Here is a 15820-nt window from a genome sequence, read left to right on the forward strand (position 1 = left end):
GAAGCATCAGGGGTTGGAGGCAGGACGCAGGTTACAGGAACTGGTGGACCAATGGTCTGATTCAGTATGGCAAGTCCTATGTTCCTATAATAAAGGGGAAATTACAGCGAATCACTTTGTATGCACACAGATCCAGGGACACATGCACTCTCTTTCCCTCTCAAGGCTCTGAATTGACATCAATGAGAAAGTATTTAACAAAGGTAAAGTTTTACACCAAAACCAAGAAAATATGGAAAATTCCACAGCAGTGAAAAGAGCGATCATTAACCAGCAAAGAGTAATGTGGTGAACTATGTACAGTGTATGCCAATGATCAGGTATAGAATGGTTTTTAGTATCCTTCCCCTACTTCCATTATGCCAAGTTGGCAAAAAGAAAAGTAAAATCAGAGGGCTGGCAGGTCTAAGTTCCATGTGCAACAGAATAAGAAATAGAGGATTTAGCATTTTTTCCAAACTAGGAAGCCAGAAGGTCTAAAGGAAGAACAGAAAATTCTATTAGCCATGTTTATGTGATTTTCTTGTCCTGCCCAGATCAGGGTTCTTTGTAGACAGAACTGTGTCTTACTCATTTTTGTATCTAGAGCAAAAGTATATACACAAATGTCTTGTCAATAGCAGGCTTTCCAGAAACGTCCACTGATGAATGAGATAAATTCTTGTTCCAATGAAGCTTCATAATGGAAACCTGAATTGTATTAAATCTTCATTAAATGTATCAAAGGGAGTTAAATTTAGGGTTTTACTTTGGAGCCTTGTGAAACATACCAGTAATAAAAGTGTTTTATGTCAGGTGCTATTTTAATCAAAACAGCTTCTTAGGTTTTAAATTTGAGAACTCTCACAAGTTAATCCCAAGATGAGCAACTCAGTAAATCCAACCACTCCTGTGGCAAAGCAAGTCTTTATTAACTGAATCTGTTAGTAGAAAGCTGAGCCACTGCAGAGCAAGTGCTAATGACCTCATTACCCACTGGGGCCGTGCAGACAGCACGGTGGAGCATCTAAACAAAGGATGCAAAAAACTAGCTTCCAGATTTTAAAATGAGGGCTTTGAAAAAGGAAAGATGCAATTAAAAAATGGTAACATCCTATTAAGTACAAACCAAATAAATGCGAATATTTCATATACGTGCAAGCATGTAGATATGTAGTTATTCCTCTCCCTCTAAACAGTGATGCTGGGGGAGATCTACAACTTTTGAATCCTTCTTGCCCTACACTACTCCATGCTGACTTCTCCCTAAAACCTGGCTTCATTTCTTATCTCAAGCAAGCTAAGAATATCTTGATCACTAACAATATTACCATGTGACCCCTTGCTTCTCTTTTTCGCCCCACACGTTAGAGGATCTAAAATTCACTTAACAAAATCAATGTATTGATTTACTCTCCTCACATTAACACTTCCTGGATGGTTATAATGAACCTACTCTTTTTCCTCTTGAAAACATGGGCCTCCTTTACATTAATATTACATTAATAACCTCCCAGTGAACCAGGAAAGCATAAAAATAAGATGTGATAAACAGTTTTACCTGACTCACCCATTATCCTACTGAGTGCAGCATTTCTCGTGGGTGATTCATCGAGCCCCTCAATCCCACTGTAGAGGGAATGGGAGATCCTTCGTTCTCGATCATCCAATACTGTTTCAATGGGCAGTTCAGGTCCAGAGGGGCTCCCAGGTGACTTCAGCTATAGAGAAAACGGGGCAAGAGAAAATCAGTACTGGAGGCCCATTAGCAGCATGGGGGAATTATAACAACTTGCCCAAGGCCTGTATCCAACTGGGTACCAAATGAACTAGAACTTTTCACCCTGTACCAAAATAATTTGTGATGACAGCTCTGCCTAATGACCAACTTTCTGTGCCACTTTACACTGTGCCTCCCATGAAGTTCTGTCAGATTGCAGCCATTGGAGGAAAAATATGTATATTAAAAGCTTTTTGTTAAACTTATTTTGCTGCTTATTTTTTCAATTTGACTGTTAGTATCTGTTGAAGTCAATTTAAGTTATGGTTTAATTCAGAATTCTTTATGGGATGTTGCTCTGCACCAAGTGTGCTTTAACAGAATGGAAGCCAGAACTCAGCTACACATTTTAGACGTATGGTAGGTAAATACACCTAACAATTAGCACACATCTCTGCGTGTGCTAGGAGAATTACTGTCTGTGCTACAGACCTCAAGACCACTTGTGAGCTCAGGTGTCTTTAACAAGTCACTGAACCTAAATATCTTCTGCTAGAAATTTGGAAAAAATGATTCTATTCTCTTACGATAATCTTAAATATATTTATTTCTCAGTAAGTAACTGAGAAAAACCACGCTGACAGTAGACAAACACTATCGAAGTATGGACCAAATATTCTAATGAAGCAAAGATGTGTATGTTACAAACACAATCTACTAAGCAAAGAATATAGGTCAATTTTTATCACCATGAATGAGAACAGTATGTGGCATTCTTTAAAACAGCTGTACCTCCTATGTCAGATTCTTCACAAAAATAATACGAATAAGGAACCTATGTTCATAAGGCCTTGAAACAAATCTGCTTCGAGGAAAAACAAAGCACACTTAACTGCAGTCGTCCAAATGTGGGCTCTGAGGTTAACCCCGTGGACTAATATCGCGTGACGCCTGGTGCTGGCTTGCAGCCAGAGACAAAGAGGGCTTGGTGGGGAAGGTTCTGGGGGGAGCAGCACAGCACGGCAAAGAGGGAGAGAGTTTGCACATTCCAAACAGATGAAACCACAGTGGTTGTGATTCCTTCATCTGAACAAATTATTATTTCTGTTAGAAGCTATCATCTGTTTAATATAAATGAGATATTTAATGAAGTTCTGAATTGTAGACTTATCTCTCCCAGTTTGATAAGCACTGGGGAGATTTAATGCATTGAAGGGTCAACACAATTACAATTGGAGGCACGTCAAACTGCAGGAGAATAATCAACTCGCAGCGCTAGTGAATTAGACTCAATAAGATTTAAATTGTGAAATGAGGATTTGTTTTATTAGCTTTTTTTTAAATTGCAGATTACAACTGACAGCTTTACAGAAAAGTAAATTAAGTATTCAAGGTCTCTGATGTAAAAAAGTAAAAGAACATTTTCCAAAAAAAATACTGTACTTAAATTCCAAGGTACTTTGAGGAGGTGAAAACAAAAACAAAAGTCAATACCCTATGCCTTTAAGAACAAGCATGTTTGAAAATTTTAAATGAGCACTTATATTAAAGAGACTTGCTATACAAGTCTCTGTACAAGAATTGCGTGCTGTATAATTTATTTGATCATAAGAAAAACAACATACTCTCATATTTGCTTAACAGATGCATTTCATTGAACCACACAACTACAGTCTTCTAGATGGTAAAATCTTTGTAAATCATTCATGAGAAATCCCTAAATAATCTAAGAGGCTATTTTAGAATTTTAGGAAATCAAATAAAAATTCCATTTAAAAAATGGCACATGCAGGCTTTCTAGAGAAAAACAAAACAGTAAAGTGCCTGTTCAGAAAGAACCTCATCCTTGAACATTTCATGGGAAAGAGTCTTCATGTGCCTGACCCCCCAACCATGTCTGATTTACATCTCAAAAGACAGATTTAAATGAAGACATCAATAGCCTCCTACATAAATATTTAACAGAGGATACAATGCCTTTTAATTTCTTTAAATAAAAACCTGATCAGGGTGCGAGGTTTTGTTTTAAATCTTCTGATGAGTTTGTTGTTGTTGTGAGAGAGCAGTTTGAGAAGGAGAATTGCTCCACTGTGGCCTGACAGCAGCACAGACAGGCAGAGAGCAAGGCGGTCTTGAGGAACAGCTCAGAGGGGTCCACAATCTGGGCTGCTCCCAGGCCCTACAAGTCCCCTTACCTACAACCCTTATCCAAATCAAACTTCACTAGAGGAAGAGATGCAAATAAGAGATCTGCAGTTTTCCCTTTGTAACTTGTTGTTCAACGTGCAAAGATGTTCTTCAATCCAACTTAATTCAGTCCTGAGTAGGGGTAGTTGTGTTGGACCTTCTTCAGCTCCATCTCTAGTGAAACAGGAAAGCCTTTCCATTCCTTAAAGAAACAATTAGCTCTTGGTCGCAGTAAGAGAACTCATATTGTGTAGGAGCGGAAACAGGTCATTCTCTAAAGTAATACAGACATGTCTACTGCAGGTCAAAACACAGCTTCCGTCCTTGACCCAGACATTTATTTCACTTTGTGGTCACTGTCCTCACAAAATAATAAGCTAAGTGAATAATAAAGATTCATGCGAATCAATATTATGACTTCATTTACAAAGGCATAAAATTAGGAATTACCCCAATACTGAAAAACAATGTAAAATGTAGTACTCTTAGATAAGATATCCAAACGACGATATATTGCTTTTATAATCAGAAAATAACAAATGCTATTTAATAACAAAGAAACTGGATATTGTCCAATGAATGTGCTTTTCATTATATACTTGGACTACCTTTCTTAGGAAAAGTTAAAATCTTGGCTTCTTTTAAAAAGCTAATATAATTTCTGTGGGTAAGTTTCGTAAATTCTCATGTTGCTGTAGGTAAGCATTAGTGGGTCAAATGAGGTCTTTCACATAAAAATGTATCCCACCATCTCAACTATAAGCATAGAAAACCTGTCATAGATATGGCCCTAATTTCCTGCATCAAACTTAAGACTGGGCTCTAGTTAGTAACTGGCACAATCTTATTATTTGATATTTCAGTATTTATGGGCTTATTCTGTTTTATCCCCAATGCCTGGCAAAGAACAGGTACTGGGTGAATAACTGGGTGAATAAATTCATTTCCAAGTGAATGACTCATATTTTCCTCAAGATGCTTTGGAGATTTATACATGCTAGGCCATGCGGAAGCAAGCCTAAACCTAAGGGCACAGTACAATGTTGAAATTAAAAGAAATTGAGCCTAGATTACAATTCTGTATTGTGGAAAGTACTAACATCCAAAGGTCAGATAAACACAAAACAATGAATAAAAAGACTGGCGTGAATTTTGCAGAAGAGTGGCCAGAGCTTTAGGGTCCCTTTTAGGCTTTGCTTCAGTCAGGACAGCATTTCAGCTCCTCCTTACCCCCTAGTGGGCAAAGGCAAGGATCAGAGTGGTAATGTAAGCTCCCCAAGTCACCCCACCAGTCACTGGACCACCCAGAATGTAAGGAAAGGTCTGGTGCTAAAGCCCATGCTTTTATTGCATGCTGCTTCCTAACACAAGCAGAATACAAAGTGCCTGAACAACACAATCACAATTAATTAGGCTCACTCACATGTGTAAGACGGATGGGCACCTTGCTTCTAAATTACTTTGCCACTACCTTAGCCTTGCAGCCAGTAAGCAAATCGTTTGACCTCTCTGCATTTATTTCTTAATATATAAAGTGAAGAGAACCATAAATGATACCTTAGGCCCCTTCCTATCCTAATATAGCTTTCTAATTCTAAGAGGATTAAACCTACAGAGAGAACTCATTTTAAAGTAGTCCCTGATGACTCGATCCTTCCGCACGGGGTCTAAGACAAGGCTCCCCTGGTCCCACTCTTGGCATGCAAGGCTTTGTATGATGTAACGAGATGACTGTAAGCTATGTTAGACTGCAGTAATTCTACAAATATGAATTTCCTTGGGACATCTACAATCAGCAGAATTATCACACACAGGCTATTTTCAATCCTCAAGGGATGATGTCACGTATTTACTCCCATTTCTGCTCCTAAGTCCTCAACAAATGTGTCCTTTGTGATGATACCCAGTGTTTCTGCCTCTTGCTTTATGTATTTTTTCCAATGGAAAAGAATGTCAGGACTTGCAAAATTTGTCTCCGGAAACGTCAATCCACCAATCAGGAGCACAAAACAAGGGGAAGTCATTTCTCTCTCTCCCTCTTTTTTCTAAAGAAACAATTATGGCTTATGAGATGTTTTACATGTACTTAAGTAAGAACATTAGATCTAAGGAAAGCAAAGAAAATTCAAAATCACTGCCAAAATATTAATTTGGTTACCATGCCTGATGGTTTTTTGTTGTTTATTTTTTAGAACTTCAGTCTCTAATATTAACTAAGTTATCTTTTCTTTTCTTTCATTTTTTGTATTTTAGACAAAGACAGAGAGAGTACGAGCAGGAGAGGGGCAGAAGGAGAGAGAAAATCTCAAGCAGGCTCCACTTTTCAGTGTGGAGCCCAAGGCGGGGCTTGATGACATGAGCTGAAATCAAACCAGACTCTTGACCAACTGAGCCACCAGATGCCCATGTTGTCTCTTCTTCTAAAAACACAAGACTCTGCAGGATCACGTCCCTTCTCATTCAGCTCATGCTTAGGTGTCTGCTCTGGCTTGGGCCTCAGTGATGGGAGAGACAGGAGCACGGCAGACGGACGACACCCCAGCCCTCTCAGGGTTTACTGGCCTCATGAAAGAAAACCAAAAGGGAAAAGCATGACAGCATACATGCTGCTAGACGAAGGTAAGTGCTCGGACCCCAGAAACACCCCAGTGAGAGAAACTACAATCTAAAGGCTTTTTTTTGCAAGGACAAGGACCAGAATAGGCTCATGGGAAAAACCTTGAGGCAAGAGTGTATATCATGTGTCTGAAAAAGTGCAAGGAGTGCTGAGTAGCTCAAGCAAACTGCACAGGGACAGTTTCTGCCTGTCTTGGTGGGCTGTGTGATGGAGCCTGGCACTTGTCCTAGACAGGCTGAAAACCTCCCAAAGGGATATCAGCCAGGAGTGATGTGAACAATTCATTTTGTGGAAAAACATGCCTCACTGCAGTGTGGAGAACGGACCAAGGGAGAAATCCCTGCGGAGGCTGCAGCACCAACCCCAGCAAGACGGCGGGGCCTGAAGTGGGGCAACAGCAGAGTGGCTGGAGAAGAGTGGGTGAGGAGAGAGAGGTTCTGGAAGCAGAGGCTATAGAGATAGGAAATGTGTTTGGGAGGTCAAGAGTAGTCCCCCTTCACCATCTTCTACAACTGACAGGACAGTGGTGTGGTTCGCAGGGTGCGGGGAGGCAAGACAGGGCGGAGGAAACCCGCAGGGCTGGGGGCACCTGCTGAATGAGGTGCCTGAGCAATGAGCCAGCAGGTATCTCCATGGGCAGTTAGACAGAGGGATCTGGAACTGGAATAGAACTCAGAGCTGGAGACAGGGTTACAAGAACCATCACAGCATCGGTGGTACCGGAAGATGTCCCAGGGAGCATGTGTGGAGGAAGAAGCGATAGCCCGGGGAAAGCGTTGAGAAATACTAACAATAAAAGAACAGGCAGAAAAGAAATGAACCTCAAAGGAGAGAGAAGATCCAGTGTGAAGGAGGAAGAAAATGGGGAAAGCAGGTTAGGAAATGATTCAAGATGGGAGCTGTTCCAAGTTTCCTGCAAGGCCAAGAACAGAGACTGAGAAATCTCTTCCAGAGAACATCTCCAGTGTGCTGTTCAGTGGGACTCAGGAGAAGATGATACCAGAGTGGATACTTGGTAAATAATTTTTGAAAAACAGTATTAAGATAATATACGACCCTTCATTCATATAAGAAAAGAGCAAGGAAAGATGTGACAAAGTACAATGTTCTTTCGTAAATTCTTATCTTCTCTGGCTTGAAATTAAGTATGCAAACCCCTGATTTAATGATGAGTTAGTAAAATATAATTTTGTGATATTGTCAAAGACCAGACCCCATGGCTAACCAATAGACCCAAAAGGAGAGAACTCAAAGCACATTATTTTGGCTTGAGGTTCATTCATGACAAGACATCGTATGCTTATATCAATATTTACTCTAACACAATTTACACATGCTCTCTTGTAACTCAGAGAGATGTTTTTCCAAAGGTAATATATAATATAAGTACAACAGCAGCAAAATCATGTCTATGCCTTATGGGAAGCTGAACTGAGCTATTCTGTCTTCATATAATTCTCTAGTTAAAAATCCTGTCAGTACAAAAGGCTTCTCGGTAGTATTACAAAGAAAGCACTGCACTCAGGATAAGGTTTTTTTGATATAATTGTTTTATAAGCTTATACTCTCCTATGAAATAGTAATCACCAGCAATGTATGAAAATGATACCATAAGGAATATTGAATATTAAAGTCTATTACTGTCTATTGCAGCTGTTCCCTTACTTAAATCATTTCATTCACATAAATTCATATGCAGAAGTGAATGAGACAGAGATATTTCAGTGGGATTCCAATTTCATGTGTTTTACAGGACAACAGGGAATAAAATCAGAGCTTTTATCAAAACATTTTCAGGCTGGTACAGGTTTGCTCTGCTGCTGCTTGGGGAACAACGGGGAATCATCTGACTCAGAGGAGAGCGCGTCTGTATTCAGGATGCTGGTCTTAGTAATTTTCATATGTGTTAAGTGCCCCTAGAACACCCAAAGTTCATCTGTGAAGGAAAACTTTGAGAAGATGTTACAAATTCTAACTTTTAAAAGGGACTGAGCATATGATATATTCTGCAGCAGAATTTAAGTTCTAGGAGAGAAGGAGCACTGTTCTTATTCACTGCCATATGCCAGGGACCTAACACACTTCCTGCATATAGCAGATAGATAGATACTCAATAAATGTCTGCTGGAAGAGTACCATCCTGCGAACCAGAGGGTCTTCAGGTTTAGAAAAAGACCCGAGAAAGAACAAATGCCTGTGAACTTACTGTGGAGAATTTTCATTTAGTACATTACAGGACTTGTATTTTTTTTAATTTTTTAAAAATGTTTACTTATTTTGAGAGAAAGAGAGCAAACAGGGGAGGGGAAGAGAGAGAGGGAGACAGAGTCCCAAGCAGGCTCTGTACTGCCAGCACAGGACCCAGTGCAGGACTCGAACCCACAAGCCATAAAATCATGACCTGAGCTGAAATCCAGCCTCAGACACTTAACCCGCTAAGTCACCCAGGTGACTCTACAGGCCTTATATTTAAAAAATCAGTTAATAATTTTTGGCAACAAATACAAACTCTGCATTTCAAGAAAACCATTCCAGTAGCCTATGCTGAGGGATTAGCATTTATATTTATCTTATGAAAGTGAATTTTTTTATGGCACGGTTTTCTACTCCTAGATTTTAAGTTACGGTTCGTTGATCCCTTGCTACAGAAATCAATTCATTTATTACTGTTAACAAATTTTCCACTTGAAAAATAAAAATAATAAAGAAACAATAGGCAATAACCAAGGTCACCTCTACATTGAATACTCAACTTTCATTGCAAAATAGGAATGTATTCCGGGATGGCACGAGTTCTCAACCAACCTGAATAGCTCATTTCATATATATATAACCTAGGTTGTCAAATTAAGAAAAACACTTAAATGATTTAGATATAATTTTCAGTTTCTATGATTTCATAGGCATTTCATTTTGCTTGATTTAAAAGTGTGGGGAGTTGAACATTGATTAAAAACAAAAACAAACTCTACTTTTTTTTAAAACAAGATTTGCTCTATAAATTCTCAGCTCCCTCCTATTTCCTAGAGATGGCCCATAATTTATAATAGATTTATGAACCTTTTTCTTAGGTTCTAATATAATCACATCAATATATGATTTCTTTTAAATTGTCAAACGCCCCATTACGCAAGAAAGTATGTTTCTACTTAGTATATTTTTACAATTTGGGAAAACATGATCGTAACTTTCAAGAGAGGATATTCTTCCTACTCACTCCTCGCCACACACTTGCTGCATGTGTTAAGAGCTGGCCATGGCACTGTGCAATAGATAGCACTCAAAAAGCCTGCATGCGGTCAAGGGGAAAATACTCGACCCTGTAGTAAAGGAGAAAGGTGACACTGGTGAATAGATGTCACAATTTTGACAATTTCACAAGCGAAGAGACTCTCTCCTTTCAGGGACTTTGAACGAAGCATCCTATTTTAGGTAAGCACATGAACAAACCATTGTTTCATTGTTTCTCTCTCCTAGGTACAACACTCTGGAACAGAAGAGAAACTGTTGGCTCCCAGCAGGAAGGTATGGCCCTGTTTTTAAGAAGAGAACCCACTAAAGGTGCTTTTAAGATCCCAGTGTTATTTGTTGAATTGGAGGTAGAAATATAAATGCACACTTAGGAATATTTTGATCACATAATTAAGAGAACAAATCATAGTCCACAGACATTACAATAAAGAGAGTAAAGATAATTGATAGTATTTTGAAGTAAAGTCCCAGAACCTACCATGTTTTGTCCAATATTAGGACAAAAACTTAGTCTTATTACAATTTCAAATGCTAGAGTCTTCTGTCTTTTTATTCTTTACACTTTACCTCATTGCACTTGCTTATTCGCCTCGCAACAATGAGCTGGATCATTCCTCGCTTGTTCCCTTCAGTGGACATAGACCTTCGGAGGGTTTCCATGGCATCTTGGTTTGTCTTGCCCAACAGGGATTCTCCATTCACTGCTATCAGTTGATCATTCACCCGAAGCCTTCCATCCTGGGAAGAAAACAGGTAGAAATAAGTGCTATTAAATAGACTGTTATAAAAAAGTTGCTTTCTCTTTAGTTAAAAAAAATAAAAAATAAAAACAAGCGAGATAAAAAGGGGGCTTTAATCGTAATGGATTATGCCCAATTGAACATGAGCACAATAATGTCTAAGCAGCCACTGCAGCCTGTGTCTATTTCAATCATTTATACATTCGTAAATCAAGTCATTATCATAATCTGTTTACCAAAATAGCATACTAATTCAAAGGACACAAAGTGATTACTTTCTTGCTTACAGAGACACCCATAGAGGTTACTTACAATCCAAGACAAGAAAAAGCTCAAGGCTGTTAAAAAATTGCAGAGAGGTGCCCCCTTAACAAATAGCCAGGAAACGTTCTCTGGCCTGGGGAACAGTGTAGGTGATCCGTGGGCAGGGGAGGGGGGAGATGGGCTTTACTGCAGGACAGCTCTGTGCCAAAACCTAAGCTAAGTCTTCACACATAATACCTTCTTTCAATTACAACTATGGGTTATAAATTCTGTGAGACAAAAAAATGGAGACTTGAAGCTCCGAATTTCATACCCAAATGAGAGATTACTGAGATTTTTATTAGTTTGATCACACATGGGCTATTGTGAAGAAAACCAAAGGCATTTGGTGAGTGTTACAGGGTATCTGAATATGACACTCCAAAACACACCATTTTGGCATAAGGACTATTTTGAGCTGAAGGCAACTGAAAAATGGCAGATGGAGAAGGAGCTCTCTGCTGTTCCCTTTTCTGGCTAAATGCAGGGGATAGAGTTCCTCTTATGAGGATGTCTCCTCTCCTCTCTTAAGCCAGTAAAAAAAAAAATGGCCCACATCACCAAAAACAGAGACAACACTGAGATTAGTCAGCCTACAAAATGGACTGTACAAAATAAACCTTATCTTCCACTAGTTTCTGCCATATCTTTGCCGTCTCACAATGTACTGCCCCAAAGCCCAACCCGCTCTTCCTCGTCTACCCACCGCTCCACAATCCATTGCCCTTTGCTAAGATGGTATCTAAGTTTCTGAGTCTAACCATTGCTTTGGATTTCCTATCTCTTCTGTAGAGCCCCTGTATGTGGAAAAATTTTTAATATTAACATCAATAAAATTTGTAAACATGTTCTGTTCATCTGTCTTTTGCCAGTTGAATTCACAGGCCGCAGAAAAGAAAGTAATCCACCCCCAGGCTGTATATATGTTTCCAAATGGGAATAGGGTTGTAGTTAAATATTTCTGTTAATGCACAGAAGCTGGGTAAAGTTAACATCTGCTTACTTTAGATGCTGCTCCTCCATTAATAATGGACTTGACGAAGATTCCCAAATCTGCATGGTTCTCTTTGGACCGGTTACCTTTGACACTGACACCAAGACCCGCTGATCCTGAATCATTAAGTGGAACTTCAAACGTCAGAAATTCCCTGGTGCCATCAGGTGTGAGAACAATATCCTCATCTTCTGCTTTCTAGTAGGAAACACAATTGCACGGCACATTATATTCCAATGCTCCTTTCTCATAGCTGTTTTTAAAGACTGCTAATGAGCAGTCTATAATCCTCAAGCACAGTATTTCCAGCAAAGTTCCATGACAAGATCCATGCTAACAGTGCGTCTGCACCCCTTCCAGATGATTCCTGGAACCAGCTGTTAATATTTTCATGTGGCACTTGTTTCAATATTGAAACAAACTTAAACCAGATTCTGAGCAAAGTAGGGAAAAATACAGCTGAAGACTGAAGATATATAGACTCCTGGAATTTGGGATACTTTTTTTTTTTGGTCTGTTTATATATCCTAAACCACAAGAGGAAAACAGTAACAGCAGGAATCAAAACAAATAAATGTAACTCATTCGTCCTTTTATTCATGAGGAATTTTTGATGTTATTAACAGTTTAATGTTCACTAATGGTATATCACTTTTTTCACAAATAATAATAAGTTCTGATGATACGGAGTCAGCAGAAAAAGGTATTCATTTTCAGAGAGCCACTGGAGAGCTTTAACCTTCAACATCTGTGAGGCAGAAACAACATTAGAGAGAAGCCTTCCCCAGCACTGTACCACACATACTACAGCAATCTGGCTTAATTAATTAGTTGTATATGCACGCTCTGATTTCCTAACTGTAGTCATCACTGCCCAAGACGACTGTTCCAGAACACAACACACAGAAGTCACACAGATCTGCGCCCATCTCCCTTAACACAAGAGGACATGAAAGCTGAGAGCATAACCTGATGGACCACAGGGAGGCGGTGTGTTCGGTCACTAAAACCACTGTAGGCCAGAGACGGAGCAGGCTGTCTCCTGATTTCTCTGCCGTAAACTCACCCTGACTAAGACTTTAACCCCTTATATGTCTACACTGGTCATCTTCACAACGGTAAGGACTGAATTCTCTTTCAAAAATTAGTATTTTCAACCACATAACAGTCATGTGGCACAGAGTCTTCAAATCACCGCTAACTGCCTCAACCAGTCCTACAACACATTTCTGCTTCTCGTTTTCCAATTTTGGAATATTTCTCCACTATCCACCTAGTCAAATTGTAATTGAAAACTGGTTAAATATCTAATGATACGTTAATTAGGCTAGACTATATAATGCATCCTTTAAAGTGTGCTTGTAAAAACTACTCAGTCACACCCAGGAAAGTAACTTGTTGCAAAGTAATGTGGGTAGACTTCAACCTTTTTCTGGGTCTCAAAAATTATTTTTAATTTTTCTAATAACAACCAAAACATAATAATAATTTTTTTTAATTTGAGGATCTAACATATCCACTATACGCAATAATTTTTAAGTACAGCATTTATCAATAAAAGATTATTTTTTAGAGTAGCATAATGCAAAAGATATGTTTTTTAAATCCCCAAATCCATAATAATATTATTTGTAAAGTAACATTTTTAACTTACTAATATCCAATGTTATCATTTTATAGTAAGGCATTCTTTTTGCCATCTTTGCAAAAGGCAACCACATAGTTACCAGGACAAGGTATGTTTCAAAAAAAATAAAATAAAATCACTAATGTGTTAAAATAGGAAAACTATAAAAAATGCAAAATAAGAACAACTTGAAAAGATACAGGCAATTGCTATGTTCACTATACAAAAGCAAATACATTTCAATGTCAAAGTCAAAATCAAATCTAAGCCTGCTCATTATAAAAATATTTATATTTAAAACATTTCCAGACAATAATTATAGCTCAAATAAAACCAATGTATTATTGGGGAGAAAAAATATATCAAATACTCATATCAAAATATTGATATCATAGCACCTATTTACCATGTTAATTCTAATATATCTACTTTGCATTAGAAGCTTTTTATTCAGAGGATTAAAATCAACTAAAAGGCACTAAGAAATGAAGTGGTGTGCATTAATATGGCTATCTCAATATAAAATGTTATAAAAACAATGTATAAATAAACGGTGATATCTGAAATACAAAAGGGCATCAAAACACACCATAGTCTCCTTCAGAATTACTTCAAAACATACTTTCTGAAACAGAACCAGCATTTATATTCCTAGAAAAGTTGCATTTGAAAAGACATAAAAAACCCAAGATAGTTTTTAGCTGGGCATTTAGGTCTGATCATTGCATACATCTGCTTGACTCAAATCTAGAAGTTTCTTAATTGTCATTTACTGATTTAGATCTTCAGTTTGGCTTTTTAATGTTTACTGATTTTTACATTTCCATAATGTTTTACTAAGGCTTAAAATTCTCATTTATTTTTCTACTTGAAAAATCAAGATAAGGAGCTGACTGAATATATGAAAAAAAATTTTAATCAAGTTGGAATCATTTCCTGACATGCCCTACTCTGAACCTGTCTTAAAGGAGCCTATTTTCTCCACAGGAAAGTTTCATTTATTATGAAAACTGCAGGATGGGAATAATATTCTTTTTCAGCTTTCTTATCAAGTGTTAAGTCATTACTATCATTAAAAACATTTAAGTGAGAGATTGTACTTTCCTTTGATGTTTCATTATTAATCCATTTGGCTCTTGACATAAGACTGAAATTAATGCCAGCGTTTAGAACTTAATTTTCTGGCAGCAAAATGTTTAAAAAAATTTGCTCTTCAAAACCATTTTAAATGCCACTATATTACAGAGAACTTTTTATGAAGTCTTCTAATATGGAGATCTCTTCATTCTGACACAAAGGAACAACTAATTTTCTATCATCTTGATTGTTTCCATTCAGATTCTATATTTTACAACCGTTTCTTGAGTAGAATTCTTTCAACAAAACACAACAAATGTGTTTTCTTTAATTTGCCTCTCAAGCCATTTGTAAGTGACCATGTCACTCAAGTACATATCATGTCCCTCATGTACACACTATGAACATTCCAAGTGATTTTTTTTGCATTGATGCAACCTATCATTTTTTCCCTTACCTAGTAGTCAAAGTGGCATTATTGCTTAGCATGTTAGAGGTAAGAAACCTGCTGGATGGGCACTATGAAAGCTATTTGCTTTCCCATTATCCTCAGAACAGGAGAAAAGATGCACACTTATATTTGAAATGAGACAGAAAAATAGCCACAAATATGCAGCACCAAGGCCCAGTCAGGTTCCTTTCTTCCCCAGACAACAGACAGCTGTGGGAAACAGCTGGCTCACAGGTCCCTTTGATCCTGGTTTAATCTAAAAAAAAATGTGTAGATCTATAAGAGAAGAAATAAAAGTTGATTATCTTAAGTAGTTGAAAAATAATCATGAGCAGAGTCATCTCTGGACTTCAATATATTAAGATATTAGTAAGAGTGCACAAAATATTATGAAAAGAGGCAAGAGAAACATGATATGTATGCATGTCATATGAGATCATAAAATTACAGATGAGTCCAACAGCTGATTGCAGGCTCTGCAAAGAAATAAATAACTCAATAAACATTATACCATTTGTGAAATAAAAGGAAATAAACATAAATATATAAAATATGCCTGCTAATGTATTGGTCTTTGGCCTCAGTTCCTGACAAAGAATTCCTAAATCCCTTGGGATTTTCTAGAAGTTAAGGGCATCTTTTGTTCTAATGAGGTGACACTTGGTGGGCTCCTCAGTGGCTCCTGGATGGACTCTTATCACCAGAAGGTGTAAGACATGATTAGAAGTTTGGAACTTTAGTCCAAGCCCATTCTCTAAAGAGGAGAAAGGGGCTGAAAATGGAGCTAATAAGTAACCATGCCTACCTGATGAGGCCTCTATAAAAATCCCAAAAGTATGGGGTTTGGAGAGCTTCCAGGGTGATAAACACATC

The 15820-nt window shown here is 38.0% G+C and overlaps 1 protein-coding gene across 1 annotated transcript in view; it reads right to left on the bottom strand.

Moving 5' to 3' along the window:
• Positions 1-15820, bottom strand: part of PARD3 (par-3 family cell polarity regulator) — a 524039-nt gene that overhangs the window by 224210 nt on the left and 284009 nt on the right. Inside the window, exons 13-15 of the mRNA XM_029955571.1 lie at positions 11802-11990; positions 10323-10493; positions 1550-1700 (exon numbers count right to left, since the gene is read on the bottom strand). Coding sequence (XP_029811431.1) covers positions 1550-1700; positions 10323-10493; positions 11802-11990 — 511 coding nt within the window. The remainder of the gene's footprint in view (positions 1-1549; positions 1701-10322; positions 10494-11801; positions 11991-15820) is intronic.

The sequence above is a fragment of the Suricata suricatta genome, chromosome 10 (genome assembly GCF_006229205.1).
Source record: "Suricata suricatta isolate VVHF042 chromosome 10, meerkat_22Aug2017_6uvM2_HiC, whole genome shotgun sequence".
NCBI classification, from domain to species: Eukaryota; Metazoa; Chordata; class Mammalia; order Carnivora; family Herpestidae; genus Suricata; species Suricata suricatta.